General features: G+C 39.9%; 1 protein-coding gene and 6 non-coding genes across 7 annotated transcripts; 5 read left to right on the forward strand and 2 right to left on the reverse strand.

Annotated features, from left to right (window-relative positions):
• Positions 1-280: 280 nt before the first annotated feature.
• Positions 281-9,765, reverse strand: LOC133546494 (large ribosomal subunit protein mL46-like). Its single transcript, XM_061892271.1, has 4 exons — positions 9,574-9,765; positions 9,119-9,509; positions 3,397-3,590; positions 281-557 (listed from the first exon to the last, which is right to left on the reverse strand). Exons 1-2 carry the CDS (start codon positions 9,647-9,649, stop codon positions 9,268-9,270), a joined length of 318 nt encoding a protein of 105 aa, XP_061748255.1. The 5' UTR covers positions 9,650-9,765; the 3' UTR covers positions 281-557; positions 3,397-3,590; positions 9,119-9,267.
• An 870-nt stretch (positions 9,766-10,635) lies between these two features.
• trnal-caa (transfer RNA leucine (anticodon CAA)) lies at positions 10,636-10,742 on the forward strand. The gene is made up of 2 exons: positions 10,636-10,673; positions 10,697-10,742. It is a non-coding gene; the product is annotated as a tRNA-Leu (tRNA).
• A 237-nt stretch (positions 10,743-10,979) lies between these two features.
• trnal-caa (transfer RNA leucine (anticodon CAA)) lies at positions 10,980-11,086 on the forward strand. Its single transcript has 2 exons — positions 10,980-11,017; positions 11,041-11,086. It is a non-coding gene; the product is annotated as a tRNA-Leu (tRNA).
• A 1,468-nt stretch (positions 11,087-12,554) lies between these two features.
• trnal-caa (transfer RNA leucine (anticodon CAA)) lies at positions 12,555-12,662 on the forward strand. Its single transcript has 2 exons — positions 12,555-12,592; positions 12,616-12,662. It is a non-coding gene; the product is annotated as a tRNA-Leu (tRNA).
• A 2,291-nt stretch (positions 12,663-14,953) lies between these two features.
• Positions 14,954-15,060, reverse strand: trnal-caa (transfer RNA leucine (anticodon CAA)). Its single transcript has 2 exons — positions 15,023-15,060; positions 14,954-14,999 (listed from the first exon to the last, which is right to left on the reverse strand). It is a non-coding gene; the product is annotated as a tRNA-Leu (tRNA).
• A 126-nt stretch (positions 15,061-15,186) lies between these two features.
• trnal-caa (transfer RNA leucine (anticodon CAA)) lies at positions 15,187-15,293 on the forward strand. Its single transcript has 2 exons — positions 15,187-15,224; positions 15,248-15,293. It is a non-coding gene; the product is annotated as a tRNA-Leu (tRNA).
• An 886-nt stretch (positions 15,294-16,179) lies between these two features.
• trnal-caa (transfer RNA leucine (anticodon CAA)) lies at positions 16,180-16,286 on the forward strand. The gene is made up of 2 exons: positions 16,180-16,217; positions 16,241-16,286. It is a non-coding gene; the product is annotated as a tRNA-Leu (tRNA).
• The last annotated feature ends 360 nt before the right edge of the window (positions 16,287-16,646 follow it).

Raw genomic sequence — 16,646 nt, forward strand, 5'->3', positions numbered from 1 at the left:
ATCACCAGGTGCATAACCTTTGGAGGTGGGAGGGGCCTATCCCCAGGTGCATGCCTTTGGAGGTGGGAGGGGGCCTATCCCCAGGTGCATGTCTTTGGAGGTGGGAGGGGCCTATACCCAGGTGCAATGTTTTTGGAGGTGGGAGGGGCCTATCCCCAGGTGCATGTCTTTGGAGGTGGGAGGGGCCTATCCCCAGCTGCAATGTTTTTGGAGGTGGGAGGGGCCTATCCCCAGGTGCAATGTTTTTGGAGGTGGGAGGGGCCTATCCCCAGGTGCAATGTTTTTGGAGGTGGGAAGGGCCTATCCCCAGGTGCATGTATTTGGAAGTGGGAGGGGCCTATCCCTAGGTGCATGTCTTTGGAGGTGGGAGGGAGCCGGAGTAGAACTCACGCAGTCACGGGGAGAACATGCAAACTCCACACAGAAAGATCCTAAGCGCAAGATCGAACCCAGGACCTTCGTATTGTGAGGCAGACGCACTCACCCCCCTATCACCGTGCTGTTCCTCAGTCGCTGTTGGTAAATTGCAGCTCCTCTTCAGTGTATCTTTCTGATCACTAAAAAAAAAAAAAAAATTCAAAAAACTCTTGAACTCTAGGTTTGAGAGGCTTAAGTGTGTTAGCCCTAATAACAGGCCACACTTATATTATCCTGGCTGAATTTCGGTGGGTACTCCAGATTGTTCCAAAACAGCAAATGCGGAAAAACATGGAGGATTAGAGAGATGTTGTAATTGTATGTCACATGGCAGACCCCCACCCCCCCACCACTACTCAGTTGGGTGCTGGCAGGCAACATGGCGGCTTTCTCGCCAGAAACTGCATCACACTGCCCATGGCGTTGTGTTTTGGTCGCAAATGCTGCCTTTTATCATGAGCGCTTTTCATATAAGATTTCTAAAAAAAACACTCTTGCAGAGCCAAAACTAGACTTCAGCTAAAGAGTCAATTATCTTAGTGTCAACTTGCAAATAAAAGGTACTTTTCTTATTTATCCTCCTTTTTATATGTTCTTCCAACCCAGGAGTGTCAAACCCCCTCAGAGGGTCGCATGGAGCAGTTAAAAATTCCCAAATTTGTCTGTGCCTTTGACTATTATGATTTTTAGATACACTGTACAATATATATATATATATATATATATATATATATATATATATATATATATGTATATATATATATATATATATATATATATATGTATATATATATATATATATACATATATATACATATAATATATACATATAGATATATATAGATATGTATATATATATATATATACATATAATATATACATATAGAGATACATATATATATATACATATAATATATACATATATATATATATAGATATGTATATATATATATATATATATACATATAATATATACATATAGATATATATATATACATATATATATATATATATATATATATATATATATATATATATACATACATTATATCTGTAGATTTTACAATAAAAAAGGCAACTCAGTCACTACAATTGTACTGTAAAATATTTGTGGTTTTTTTTACAACTTTTTACTGTAAATGGAAAAATAGTACCACTGTTTTTTTCATTCTTTATAAAAAAAAAACTAGCAAGTTCGTCGCCAGAATTTTTATGTAAAATTTACCGTGTTTTTTACAACATAAAACCGTTTTTTTTTTTCATTCTGGTAACTGAGGTCCCAGGTTGTGCTTTTTTTATCCGTAAGAAAAAAAAGGAAAACAGTGGTACAGTTTTTCCATTCACAGTTATAAACTGTAAAAAATACCTGTAAATTTTTCAATTAAAAACCTACAACTCAGTAACCAGGATTGTACTGTAAAATATACAGTTCTATTTTTTTATTTTGTATTTTTTACAACATTTTACTGTAGACGGAAAAAACAGTACCACAGTTTTTTTTGCTTGTTTTATTTTTATGTAAAAAAAAACCTGGCAAGTTAGTCGCCAGAATTTTTAGGTGAAATGAACTGTTTTTGTCTGCGATGAGGTGGCGACTTGTCCAGGGTGTACCCCGCCTTCCGCCCGATTGTAGCTGAGATAGGCGCCAGCGCCCCCCGCGACCCCAAAAGGGAATAAGCGGTAGAAAATGGATGGATGGATGAACTGTTTTTTTTTTTTTTTACAATATAAAACTGTAAATGGAAAAACAGTACCACTGTTCTTTTTTTTTTCATTCTGGCAACCGAGCTGCCAAGTTTTGTTTTTTTTACCGTTAAAAAGAAGAAAAAAAGTGTTACCATTTTTCCATTCACAATAATAAACTGAAAAAATATCTCTAGATTTTTCATTGAAAAACTGGCAGCTCAGTCGACAGAATTCTAACACAAAGAAAAAGTGGTAGTTACTTACAGTAATACACTGAAAAAAACTAAGTTTTGCTGTATGAATGTATTGTCATTTTCAAAGTGTACAATTCAATGATAACAAAAGAATATATACCTTCGTAACGTATGATGATTAATTTGTTGTAATATTGGATAATGTTATAGTTGAAAAGCTATGCAGTTTCATTCTTGGTTGTCCATCACAATGCAAATAAAGAATCAATTGACTAATAAAAGATGATTAAATTGAATTAATTTCATAAAATGATGTGGTGGGGCAGATCTGGCTCACCGGGCCTTGAGTTTGATGCCCGTGTTTGAACCTCGGACCTGCTGCACAACTCCAGCAGCTCTCGTCTTCAAAAGGAATTTAAAAACGTTGATGCAATTCTGTCACCACCTAGTGGCGAGGATGGGGCACTGCAAAGTGACAAGGCTTGGTCTGCTCATCCAGCATGTCGCCCTGGATCTATTACAGGATTTCTCTTGCGTTCTTTTGGGTATTTGAATAACAATCACACAAATGTTTAATGTGGAAAAACATATTTTATCCACCCGCGTTAGTACCGTTAATAAAACCACTCTTGTCACTTAGAATGAATGCATTTGCATAATCCAATTTGCTTGTGGAACCTCTGGAACATACTGTCAAACCCAAGGTCCAGGGGCCATATATGGCCCGCCACATTGTTTTATGTGACCCGCAAATTGTGCATCAATAAAGCACTTCATCCTTCTTAAAATTAGACTTTACAATTTTGAAAGACAAATGGCACTTATTGCATGAAATTGCTTGTTTTTTTTTTCAGCTACAGAAGTAGTATATTAACACACAGGGGTGACCAAAGTACAAAAGCTCGAGTTTCGTTGGCTCGCAGCATATTTTTGGATCAAGAAAAAAAAAAAATGTAAGAATGTAAAAAAAAAAAAAAAAAAACAACTTGAGTATAACTTTTCCAAACTTTTTCCACCAAGGGTCACATACAAAAAAGCATATGGGGGCTATTTTAAAAATTATTTTATTTTGTAAAGACAAACAAACCCAAAGACTTACCTGTGTGTTTGTCCACATTGTGATGCACATTGTACGTCGAGTAGACACATCACAATTGTAGGATTCATTTGGAGAAGTCAAACATCGACACTGCAGTGTTGAGCTAGAGCCCCGCCCACTGCAGACCTCCTATATATTCTCCTCCTGCTCAAAACGGCTCAGTACTCTCCGGCAGTCGAATGGAGCACATCCTGCTGTGGAGACAAATAGAGAAGCCGTAAGTCTAGGGGATTAGAAGTGCCCCACCTACTAGGGAATTAGGAGTGTCCCAGTAGGCACAGACTCGCAGTTAAAAAGATGTTTACATCCTGCAATCAGTGCAAAGCCAGCCTGAAGAGGTCAAGAGACCGAAATGCGTCGCTGGATGGCAGGGCCAGTCATGCCCGCTACTAATTTGGCTGTTTGTGTCTGACGCTGCGCGCACATCTTTCAGGGTCTTCGGGGGGTTCCGGGTTTGGTGTGGGCGTCGCCCGGGCGGGCTGCAGACGGACTGTGCACACCCTTACCCCAATCCTAACCCTAACCCGAACCCAAATCCTTACCCTTACCCCAACCCTAACCCTAACCGACTGTCTTTCTATGCCTAAGACCTACCCCCTGACCCCAATCCTAACCCCAACCCTAACTAACTGTCTTTCTATGCCTAAAACCTACCCCCTGACCCCAATCCTAACCCCAACCCTAACCGACTTTCTTTCTATGCCTAAATCCTACCTGTCTCTCTTTCTCTTTAAATCTAACCCTAAATCCTTACCCCAACCCTAACCCCAATCCTACCCCCAACCTTAACCGACAGTCTTTCTATGCCTAAAACCTACCCTCTAACCCCAAACCTAACCGACTTTCTTTCTATGCCTAAATCCTACCCGTCTCTCTTTCTCTTTAAATCTAACCCTAAATCCTTACCCTTACCCCAACCCTAACCCAAATCCTTACCCCAACCCTAACCCCAACCATAATCCTAACCCTTACCCTTACATAAAAGTAAGGGACATAAAAGTGTTCTTCAAGGAGACGGACACCCATGCGCTCCTCTACAAAAGCAGCTTCCACCCCAAGCACACATTTGCGGGGCTGGTGAAATCCCAACTCCTGAGGTTTCATCGTATTTGTACTAGGCAGGAGGATTTCCTGGTGGCCTCGAAGGCCCTCTTTACTGCTCTGAAGAGGAGGGGCTATTCCAGGTCCTTCCTCAGAAGACAGTTGAGGGTCTTCCTGGACCCGAAGGGACCTCCTCCTGGTACGGACATGATTCCTCTTATCACCACCTACTCTCCTTCGGCCGTCAGGGTCGTGAGAAAAGTCAAAACCCATTTCCGTACTTTCTCGGAGAGTAGCGGGAGGCTGCTGGGGCACTATGTGGTACCGGCCTACCGGAAGAACCCCAACTTGAATGATATGTTGGTCAGGGCCAGGGTCAGCCCACTGGGAGACCCGCCCTCCGCTCAGAGGGACGCCCTTGTCCGCCACGCGCCGTGGTTTGTGAACCCCCCAGAACCGCAAGGTTTTCCAACCACTGTGTCGTGGCGGACTACATACACAAAATTGTGTTTATGTCATTCGGTGTCAACGATGTGGCGATATGTACGTGGGCGAGACGGGCAATACCCTAGCTAGGAGATTCGCCCAACATAAGTACAACATCGTTAGACACAAAAACACCAATACTCACCTGGTCCGGCATTTTGTCCGACACGGGTGGTCTTCCGTCCGGGCTACTGTCGTCGAAGCGAACCCCAGATGGAGCCTCGCCCAACGTCGTAGGGCGGAGCACATCTGGATCGCGAACTTGGGCACCAGATATCCAGTAGGCCTTAACGAGGTATGAGGGGGAGCCATAGGACTGTTGATGGACAGGGCACATTCCTTTTTTTACTTCCCTTTTTATTTTTCTTGTATATCCCCCCACCCCCCCTTCCTTCCTAACCCTACCCATTTTCTTTTTATGGTTCTTACCATAACCCCAATCCTGACCCTAATCCTAACCATAACCGTAACCCAAACCCCAACCCCAACCCTAACCCTAACCCCGACCCTTACCCTAACCCAAATCCTTATCCTTACCCCAACCCTAACCGACTGTCTTTCTATGCCTAAAACCTACCCCCAACCCTAAACCTAACCCTTACCCTAACCCAAAACCTTACCCTTACCCCAACCCTAACCCTAACCCAAAACCTTACCCTTACCCCAACCCTAACCCTAACTGACTGTCTTTCTATGCCTAATACCTACCCCCAACCCTAACCCTAAGCCTCCCCCGACTCGGAGCAGCGTCCCCTTAAGGCACATCCCGTGGCTACTTAACCGCCACAACGGGAGGGTCTTCCGGCCGCTGTGCAGAGGGGACGCGCACACCAAAAATTGTGTTTACGTCATCCGATGCCAGCGTTGCCATGCCCTGTATGTTGGTGAGACGGGAAACACTATCGCCACCCGTTTCCACCAACATAGACACAACATCACTCGGCAGAAAAACACCACCACCCACCTGGTGCAACATTTCCTCCGGCACGGGTGGGCTTCTGTCCGGGTTTGTGTCATCCAGCACGACTCCAATTGGAGTGTCGGCCAACGGCGACACGCCGAACGCCTGTGGATGACCAAATTGGGTACTAGACATCCGGGGGGCCTCAATGAGGCGTGAGTGCGAGCCCGCTGGACCATAGACGGACCGTGCACACCCTTCTTATTTTCTTTTTCTACTCTTTTATCTCCCTTCCCAGACCCCTTATCCTAACCCTAACCGACTTTCTTTTTCATACCTAAAATCTACCCGTCTGTCTTTTCTTTATTCCTAAAACCTACCCGTCTCTCTAAATCTAACCCTAACTCCTAACCCTAACCCCAACCCCAACCCCAACCCTAACCCAAAACCTTACCCTTACCCCAACCCTAACCCTAACTGACTGTCTTTCTATGCCTAAAACCTACCCCCAACCCTAACCCTAACCCTGTGGATGACCAAATTGGGTACTAGACATCCGGGGGGCCTCAATGAGGCGTGAGTGCGAGCCCGCTGGACCATAGACGGACCGTGCACACCCTTCTTATATTCTTTTTTACACTCTTTTATCGCCCTTCCCCCACCCCTTACCCTAACCCTAACCGACTCTCCTTCTTCACTCCTAAAACCTACCCGTCTCTCTTTTCTTTACACCAAACACCTACCCATCTCTCCTTCTCTTTAAACCTAACCCTAACTCCTAACCCCAAACCTAACCCCAACCCCAACCCCAACCCTAACCCTAACCCATAGAAAGAAAGTCGGTTAGGGTTGGGATTCGGGTTAGGGTTAGGATTGGGGTAAGGGTATGCACAGTCCGTCTGCAGCCCGCCCGGGCGACGCCCACACCAACCCCGGAACCCCCCGAAGACCCTGAAAGGTGCGCATGCTGCGTCAGACACATACAGCCAAATTAGTGACGGGCATGACTGGCCCTGCCATCCAGCGACGCGTTTCGGTCTCTTGACCTCTTCAGGCTGGCTTTGCACTGATTGCAGGACGTAATCATCTTTTTCACTGCAAGTCTATGCCTACTGGGACACTCCTAATTCTCTAGTAGGTGGGGCACTTCTAATCCCCGAGACTTACGGCTTCTCTATTTGTCTCCACAGCAGGATGTGCTCCATTCGACTGCCGGAGAGTACTGAGCCGTTTTGAACAGGAGGAGAATATATAGGAGGTCTGCAGTGGGCGGGGCTCTAGCTCAACACTGCAGTGTCGATGTTGTTGACTCTCCAAACTAATCCTACATTTGTGATGTGTCTACTCGACATGGTGTGTGCATCACAATGTGGACAAACACACAGGTAAGTATCATGGTGTTTATTTAAAGCATTAAAATGTTTGCTTTGATCTTTCTCCAATTCCTGTTTAATGATGTGTCTGAAACAAGTTTCTGTGTTCAACTTTGATCTTTTCTCCAAATTCATGTATTTAAATGTTTTTTACTTGAAAATAATAAAAAATAAAACATTTCTTATTATAAAATGTTTTATTATTTTCAAAAAAATACAATTTAAATACATGAATTTCAGTTACATATATATATATATATATATATATATATATATATATATGTAACTGAAATTCATTTATTTAAATTGTTTTTACTTCAAAATAATAAAAAATACAAAATTAAGCAATATCCTATGTAATGTTATAAATACAAAAAAACAAACACTTGGTGTTATTTAATAAACAATTAGCATGTATCTTAGCAATTGGTTATATTTCAACTGTATTTTTTTTATCCAAAACATATTTTCATAATAAAAGATTGCCATCGATATAGACCAGGGGTCGGCAACCTTTACCACTCAAAGAGCAATTTTGGCCCGTTTCACAAATTAAAGAAGACAACATAAACGCAACAAATACCCAGAATGCTATGCATCCTTGACTCCTTCAGGCTATATTATACAACCCGCGAGCATCCAAAACCCGCTCCCCCCCACGCGGGGGTGTATAATATAGTCACGAAGAGTCACGGATGCAAAGGATTCTGGGTATTTGTTGTGTTGCGTTTATGTCGTGTTACTGTGAGGATGTTCTCCCGAAATGTGTTTGTCATTCTTGTTTGGTGTGGTTCCACAGCGTGGTGCATATTAGTAAGAGTGTTAAAGTTATTTAAATCACAACCTCCAGTGTACTCTGTGTCACCCAGTATGTTTTACAGTTGTGTACATGAATCTGCGGAAGCCACACATACAAGATGTTGCTGGACTGGCAAGAAGTTTGTACATGACGGAGAAGGCGTTAAAGGCAATGGCTTCATGGCACGCCCTTACTACTGTTATACGGGTGACCACCAGGGGATATTCTCGAAAATGGTTGCAGCTCCCATTGTCTTCTTTATTTTGTGAAAGGCGTCAAAATGTAGAGGGCGCTAAAAGTAAAGCCCTCAATATTGTTGTCCGGGTGAAAATCGAAGAATGTTGACCTCAGGTGATGTCCGGATGAGACTCCGAGAACCGTAATCCCCCTGTAAAAATCGGGGGCGGGGGGGTTTTGGATGCTCGCGGGGTGTAAAATATAGCCTGAAAGAGTCATGGATGCATAGCATTCTGGGTACTTATTATGTTGCGTTTGAAATGTGTTACAGTGCGGATGTTCTCCTGAAATGTGTTTGTCATTCTTGTTTGGTGTGGGTTCACAGTGTGGTGCATATTAGTGAGAGTGTTAAAATTGTTGATATCACAACCTTCAGTGTACTCTGTGTCACCCAGTAGGCCTGGCTTCCTGGCACGCCCTCATTACTGTTACATGGGTGACCACCGGTAGATATTCGCGAGAATGATTGCAGCTCCGTTTGTCTTCTTCAATTTGTGAAACGGGCCAAAATGGCTCTTTGAGTGGTAAAGGTTGCCGACCCCTAAAATTCATTTTTTTTTTAAATATTTCTGCTTCCCAATAATTATGTGTTGGCTGGTTTTAAACAAAAGTATGTTTTAAGACACATAAAATCCTTTATCGTGTATAAACAAAAAACAAAACACATATTGGCGTTATTTAATAAACAAACATGTATTGGTTATTCTTGCTGTTTATATTTTCATCCAAAACATGTTGGCTGTTATATTTTTACATTACACACAAGAAAATATAATTTCAAATCACTAATCAATTCCTTATTTTAACGAATAAATATTTAAGTCATATATTTTCAAACCTACGTTGAATGCATCACCAAAATGTATGGAATTATTTTGTACAAACCAGAATAATTTCCTTTAGGTGAGGCAGAAAAAAGTGAGTGGCCACTTCATTAGGTACACCTGCACACTGAAGATCCATGGATTTATTGTCATTGTAAAAAAAAAAAAAAAAAAAAAGCCGCCATCGCTACGGAGATGTGTCGGCGTGCGTCACAGGCCGAACAGGAAGCGCTCTACCTTGGTGGTGTACGCCGGCTTGAGGAAACGCTGCAGTTCGTCTTTCCTCAGCCACATGAGGGCGGGGCTTGGCGGGGGCTGGGCGTGGCCGAGGACGGCCTTGAAGAAGAAGATCTTGACCCCCGTCGAGGTGTCGGTCCTGATGGCCCGGGGCAGCTTGTACTTGTAGACGCCGCAGGGGGCGTTGCCCAGGAAGGTCGCCTCGTGAGCGCCGGCTGAGAAGAAGACTTGTGATGATTATCCCGGATGAAAAAGATGGCCGCTGTGTTGTCTAAATACCGGGCAGGGAGGCGAGCGCTCTCTCGGCCGTGCGCCGCAGGGTCTCTCCTTCCCGCCACTCGGCCTGAGGGAGCATCCACAGCTTCTAGTAATAGTATTAGTGGTAGTAGTAGTAGTTATAGTCAAAGTTGTAGTATTAGTAGTAGTACTAGTAATAGTGTTAGTAGTAGTAGTAGTAGTTGTAGTCATAGTCGTAGTAGTAGTAGTAGTAGTAGTAGTAGTAGTAGTAGTAGTAGTAGTAGTAGTAGTAGTCGTAGTCAGAGTAATATTAGTAGTAGTTGTAGTAATAGTAGTAGTAGTTGTAGTTGGAGTAGTGGTAGTAGTAGTACTAGCAGTACTCATAGTCGTAGTATTAGTAGTAGTACTATTGGTATCAGTAGTAATACTACTACTACTAATAGTAGTAGTAGTAGTATTCACAGTCATAGTAGTATTAGTATTAGTATTATTAGTAGTAGTAGTAATAATAGAAGTGGTAGTAGTATTAGCAGTAGTAGTAATAGTCGTTGTAATCATAGTTATAGTATTAGTGGTAGTAGTAGTAGTCATAGTCAAAGTTGTAGTATTACTAGTATTATCAGTAGTACTAGTAATAGTAGTAGTCGTAGTCAGAGTAGTGTTAGTAGTAGTTGTAGTAATAGTAGTAGTAGTTGTAGTCGGAGTAGTGGTAGTAGTAGTAGTAGTTAAAGTAATCATCAGAGTAGTAGTAGTAGTAGTCATAGTCAGAGAAGTAGTAGTAGTAGCATTAGTAGTCGTAGTAGTAGTACTAGTAGTCAAGGTAGTCGTCGTAGAGAATGCTGGTGTGTTGTTAAATGTTTACAAACTGTTTTACAACTGATCAGAAAAATACTTTTAAAAAGTTATTTATTCAACCTTGTTACTTTGCCAAAATAGCAACTAAATCACAGACGGAATTACTTTTTAATAAATCCTGACACATGACAACCACCTACATGTATGACCTAGTTAGATCATGTTAGACATGTTGAAGTGTGATGATAATCCCTCATGGTTTCTCATTTAACAAAAATAATGACAATTGGACTTGATGTCTTATCAACTGTCAGGATGGCCGAGTGGTCTAAGGCGCCAGACTCAAGGTCACACCTTCCCTGCTTGGGAATTCTGGTCTCCAGTTGGAGGCGTGGGTTCGAATCCCATTTCTGACATCGAAGTTTTGAAATCTGTTTTTAATTATCTTACCCTGAAATTGAATGGCTGCAGTCTCTTTGTCCACAAACAGGATTTTGTAGGATTGAAACTTTGTCACTTCTTTGATTTGTTATTCATTATTCCCTCATAGTAGTAGTAGTAGTAATAATAATAGTAGTAGTAGTAGTAGTAGTAGTAGTAGTAGTAGTACATGATGCTGGTTACTAGGTCATACATGTAGGAGGTAGTCATGTGTCAGGATGGCCGAGTGGTCTAAGGCGCCAGACTCAAGGTCACACTTTCCCTGCTTGGGAATTCTGGTCTCCAGTTGGAGGCGTGGGTTCAAATCCCACTTCTGACATTCACCTTTTCAGTTACATTTTGAAATCTGTTCTGTCTTACCCTGTCCAAAAAAAGACAAAAAAATATATAAGGACTATGAAGTCAAGAAGCTGCTGTTGTGTGTAAATGTTGATATACTACTTTACCACTCTTTGGAACATGACTTTTACAAAGTCATTATACTCTCTCATTACTTTCACACCAAAGTCATTGAATTAATACTGCAATTACTCTTTAATACATGTCACTAATTACTAGGGAAAGCAATGAAGGCATTTAAAAAATATAAATAAAAGTTAAGTATCACACTTAACTTAGTAGTATTAATATTACTATTATTATTAGTAGTAGTAATAGTAGTAGTAGTAGTAGTAGTAGTAGTAGCAGTAGTAGTAATAGTTGTTGTAATCATAGTAATAGTATTAGTGGTAGGAGTAGTAGTTATAGTCAAAGTTGTAGTATTACTAGTAATAGTAGTAGTACTAGTAATATTGTTAGTAGTAGTAGTAGTCGTAGTAGTTGTAGTCACAGTCGTAGTAGTAGTAGTAGCAGTAGTAGTAGTAGTAGTAGCAGTTGTAGTCAAAGTCGTAGTAGTAGTAGTAGTAGTAGTCAGAGTAGTTATAGTAGTAGTTGTAGTAATAGTAGTAGTAGTTGTAGTCGGAGTAGTGGTAGTAGTAGTAGTAGTAGTATCTAAACATTTAGCAACACACCGCCATTCTCTACGACGACTACGACTACCATGACTATTAGTACTACTACTATGAATACTAATGCTACTATTTCTACTACTACTCTGACTATGACTACTACTACTACTACTATTACTATTATTCTGGTGACTACTATTACTACTACCACTACTCCGACTACAACTACTACTACTATTACTACAACTACTACTAATACTACTCTGACTATGACTACTACTACTACTACTATTGCTACTATTCTGATGACTACTATTACTACTACCACTACTCCGACAACAACTACTACTACTATTACTACTACTAATACTAGTCTGACTACGACTACGACTACTACTCCTACTTCTACTACGACTGTGACTACAACTACTACTAACACTATTACTAGTACTACTACTAATACTAGTAATACTACAACTTTGACTATAACTACTACTACTACTACTACTACTACTACTACTACCACTACTACTACTACTACTACTACTACTACTACTACTACTACTACCACTACTACTACTACTACTAATACTACTACTACTAATACTACTACTACTACTACTACTACTACTACTACTACTACCACTTAGTACGACTACTACTAGGAGGGAATAATGAATAATAAATGAGTGATTTGAGTGACAAGATGAGTGCTGGGCCATGCTGACATATGACAACAACTTACATGTATGACCTAGTAAACATGCAGCATCTACATGTTAGACATGTTGAAGTGTGATGATATTCTCTCATGCTTTTACATACAGCTGCTTGTCATGTGTCAGGATGGCCGAGTGGTCTAAGGCGCCAGACTCAAGGTCACACCTTCCCTGCTTGGGAATTCTGGTCTCCAGTTGGAAGGCGTGGGTTCAAATCCCACTTCTGACATTGAACTTATGTGGCAAAGGTATAGTTTGAAGTCTGTTCTGAATTGTTTTACCCTAGATAAGAGAAGATGACATAAAAATCTGAAGACTATGAAGTCAAGAGGATGTTGTGTGTGTGGGAATATCATCACACTTCAACATGTCTAACATGTAGATGCTGCATGTTTACTAGGTCATACATGTAAGTTGTTGTCATATGTCAGCATGGCCCAGCACTTATCTTGTCACTTTCATCACTCATTTATTATTCATTATTCCCTCCTAGTAGTAGTAGTACTAAATGGTAGTAGTAGTAGTAGTAGTAGTAGTAGTAGTAGTAGTAGTAGTAGTAGTAATAGTAGTAGTAGTAGTAGTAGTAGTAATAGTAGTAGTAGTAGTAGTAGTAGTAATAGTAGTAGTAGTAGTCGTACTAAGAGTAGCCATAGTCGTATTTACAGTAGTCGTAGTAGTAGTGATAGTCGTTGTCCTCGTAGTAGTAGTACTAGCAGTACTCATAGTCGTAGTATTTGTAGTAGTTCTAGTGGTAGCAGTAGTACTACTACTAGTAGTGGTAGTAGTATTCACAGTCATAGTAGTATTTGTAGTATTAGCATTATTATTATTATTATTAGTAGTAGTAGTAGTAGTAATAATAATAATATTAGTAGTATTAACATTAGTAGTAATAGTCGTTGTAATAATAGTAATAGTATTAGTGGTAGTAGTAGTAGTAGTTATATTCAACGTTGTAGTATTACTAGTATTAGTAGTAGTACTAGTAATAGTGTTAGTAGTAGTAGTAGTAGTTGTAGTCACAGTCGTAGTAGTAGTAGTAGTATTAGTAGCAGTAGTAGTTATCGTAGTCAGAGTAATATTAGTAGTAGTTGTAGTAATAGTAGTAGGAGTTGTAGTCGGAGTAGTGGTAGTACTAGCTGTACTCATAGTTGTAGTATTAGTAGTAGTACTAGTGGCAGCAGTAGTAATACTACTACTACTACTACTAGTAGTAGTAGTATTCACAATCATAGTAGTATTAATATTATTAGTATTAGTAGTAATAATAGTAGTAATACTAGCAGTAGTAGTAATAGTTTTTGTAATCATAGTATTAGTGGTAGTAGTAGTAGTTATAGTCAAAGTTGTAGTATTAGTAGTAGTAATAGTAATAGTGTTAGTTGTAGTAGTAGTAGTTGTAGTCACAGCCATAGTAGTAGTAGTAGTAGCAGTAGTAGTAATCGTAGTCAGAGTAGTATTAGTAGTAGTTGTAGTAATATTAGTAGTAGTTGTAGTCGGAGTAGTGGTAGTAGTAGTTGTAGTACTAGCAGTACTCATAGTCGTAGTATTAGTAGTAGTACTGGTGGTAGCCGTAGTAATACTACCAATACTACTAGTAGTAGTAGTAGTAGTATTCTCCGTCATAGTAGTATTAATATTATTAGTATTAGTAGTAGTAGTAATAATAGTAGTAGTAGTAGTAGTAGTATTAGCAGTAGTACTAATAGTCGTTGCAATCATTAGTATTAGTGGTAAAAGTAGTAGTTATAGTCAAAGTTGTTTTATTGCTAGTATTAGTAGTAGTACTAGTAATAGTGTTAGTAGTAGTAGTAGTTGTAGTCACAGTTGTAGTAGTAGTAGTTGTAGTAGTAGTAGTTGTAGTCACAGTCGTAGTAGTGGTAGTAGTCGTAGCCAGAGTAGTGTTATTAGTAGTTGTAGTAGTAGTAGTAGTAGTTGTAGTCGGAGTAGTGGTAGTAGTAGTTAAAGTAATCATCAGAGTAGTAGTAGTATTAGTTGTCGTAGTAGTAGTACTAATAGTCAAGGTAGTCGTAGTCGTCGTAGAGAATGCTGGTGTGTTGTTAAATGTTTACAAACTGTTTTACAACTGATCAGAAAAATACTTTTAAAAAGGTAATTATTCAACCTTGTTACTTTGCCAAAATAGCAACTAAATCACAGATGGAATTACTTTTTAATAAATGTAGTTAATTACTAGTAAAAGTACTGAATGTACTAGTTTAAAAATATATATATGTAAGAGACGTTTCATGAGAGCAGAGTGTGTGTGTGTGTCTTTAAAAGTTGGTGCCTGATGCCGTGTTTGTTAGCTTAGCAGTGACAGTGATGACAGCTCATTATTATTGTTCATTACTACCTCGTATTATTAAAATTGAAAAAAAAAAAACATTCCATAAAATTTTCGGTAAAAGCGGCTGAAAATTCAAATATTTTAGGACACAACCATCACAGAGAAATTGATGGGGAAATTCTGACAAATGACAGGAAGCAGCATTTCCAAACTTTAACCCAAAAACACAATGTCAGAAGTGGGATTTGAACCCACGCCTCCAACTGGAGACCAGAGATCCCAAGCAGGGAAGGTGTGACCTTGAGTCTGGCGCCTTAGACCACTCGGCCATCCTGACACATGACAACCACCTACATGTATGACCTAGTTAGATCATGTTAGACATGTTGAAGTGTGATGATAATCTCTCATGGTTTCTCATTTAACAAAAATAATGACAATTGGACTTGATGTCTTATCAACTGTCAGGATGGCCGAGTGGTCTAAGGCGCCAGACTCAAGGTCACACCTTCCCTGCTTGGGAATTCTGGTCTCCAGTTGGAGGCGTGGGTTCAAATCCCACTTCTGACATTCACCTTTTCAGTTACATTTTAAAATATGTTCTGTCTTACCCTGAATAAGAGAAGATGAAATAAAAATCTAAGGACTATGAAGTCAAGAAGCTGCTGTTGTGTGTAAATGTTGATATACTACTTTACCACTCTTTGGAACATGACTTTTACAAAGTCATTATACTCTCTCATTACTTTCACACCAAAGTCATTGAAATAATACTGCAATTACTCTTTAATACATGTCACTAATTACTAGGGAAAGCAATGAAGGCATTTAAAAAATAAAAATAAAAGTTAAGTATCACACTTAACTTAGTAGTATTAATATTACTATTATTAGTAGTAGTAATAATAATAGTAGTAGTAGTAGTAGTAGTAGTAGTAATAGTTGTTGTAATCATAGTAATAGTATTAGTGGTAGGAGTAGTAGTTATAGTCAAAGTTGTAGTATTACTAGTAATAGTAATAGTACTAGTAATAGTGTTAGTAGTGGTAGTAGTAGTTGTAGTCACAGTCGTAGTAGTAGTAAATGATAAATGATAAATGGGTTGTACTTGTATAGCACTTTTCTACCTTCAAGGTACTCAAAGCGCTTTTGACATTACTTCCACATTTCCCCATTCACACACACATTCACACACTGATGGAGGGAGCTGCCATGCAAGGCGCCAACCAGCACCCATCAGGAGCAAGGGTGAAGTGTCTTCCTCAGGACACAACGGACGTGACGAGGTTGGTACTAGGTGGGATTTGAACCAGGGACCCTCGGGTTGCGCACGGCCACTCTCCCACTGCGCCACTGTAGTCGTAGTCAGAGTAGTATTAGAAGTAGTTGTAGTAATAGTAGTAGTAGTTGTTGTAGTCGGAGTAGTGGTAGTAGTACATGTAGGAGGTAGTCATGTGTCAGGATGGCCGAGTGGTCTAAGGCGCCAGACTCAAGGTCACACCTTCCCTGCTTGGGAATTCTGGTCTCCAGTTGGAGGCGTGGGTTCAAATCCCACTTCTGACATTGAATATTTTGTATTATACAAATTGATTTAAACATGAAGTGATGCTTCTTATTATGTTGCTCAATTTGTACATACTCCATTACAACTGATCGGAAGAATATGTTTAAAAAGTAATTAATTATAGTTACTTGTTACTTTACCAAAATAGTAACTAAACTACCAACGGAATTACTTTTTAATAAACATATTTACTTACCAGTAGAAGTATTAAATGTATTGGTTAAAAAAAAAGTATTAAAAATCGGGCATTCACAAATGAGAGACGTTTCATGAGAGCAGAGTGTGTGTGTGTGTGTGTGTGTGTGTGTGTGTGTGTGTGTGTGTGTGTGTGTCTTATAAAGGCGGTGCTTGTTGCCAAG

Source organism: Nerophis ophidion, linkage group LG02 (genome assembly GCF_033978795.1).
Source record: "Nerophis ophidion isolate RoL-2023_Sa linkage group LG02, RoL_Noph_v1.0, whole genome shotgun sequence".
Taxonomy (NCBI): Eukaryota; Metazoa; Chordata; class Actinopteri; order Syngnathiformes; family Syngnathidae; genus Nerophis; species Nerophis ophidion.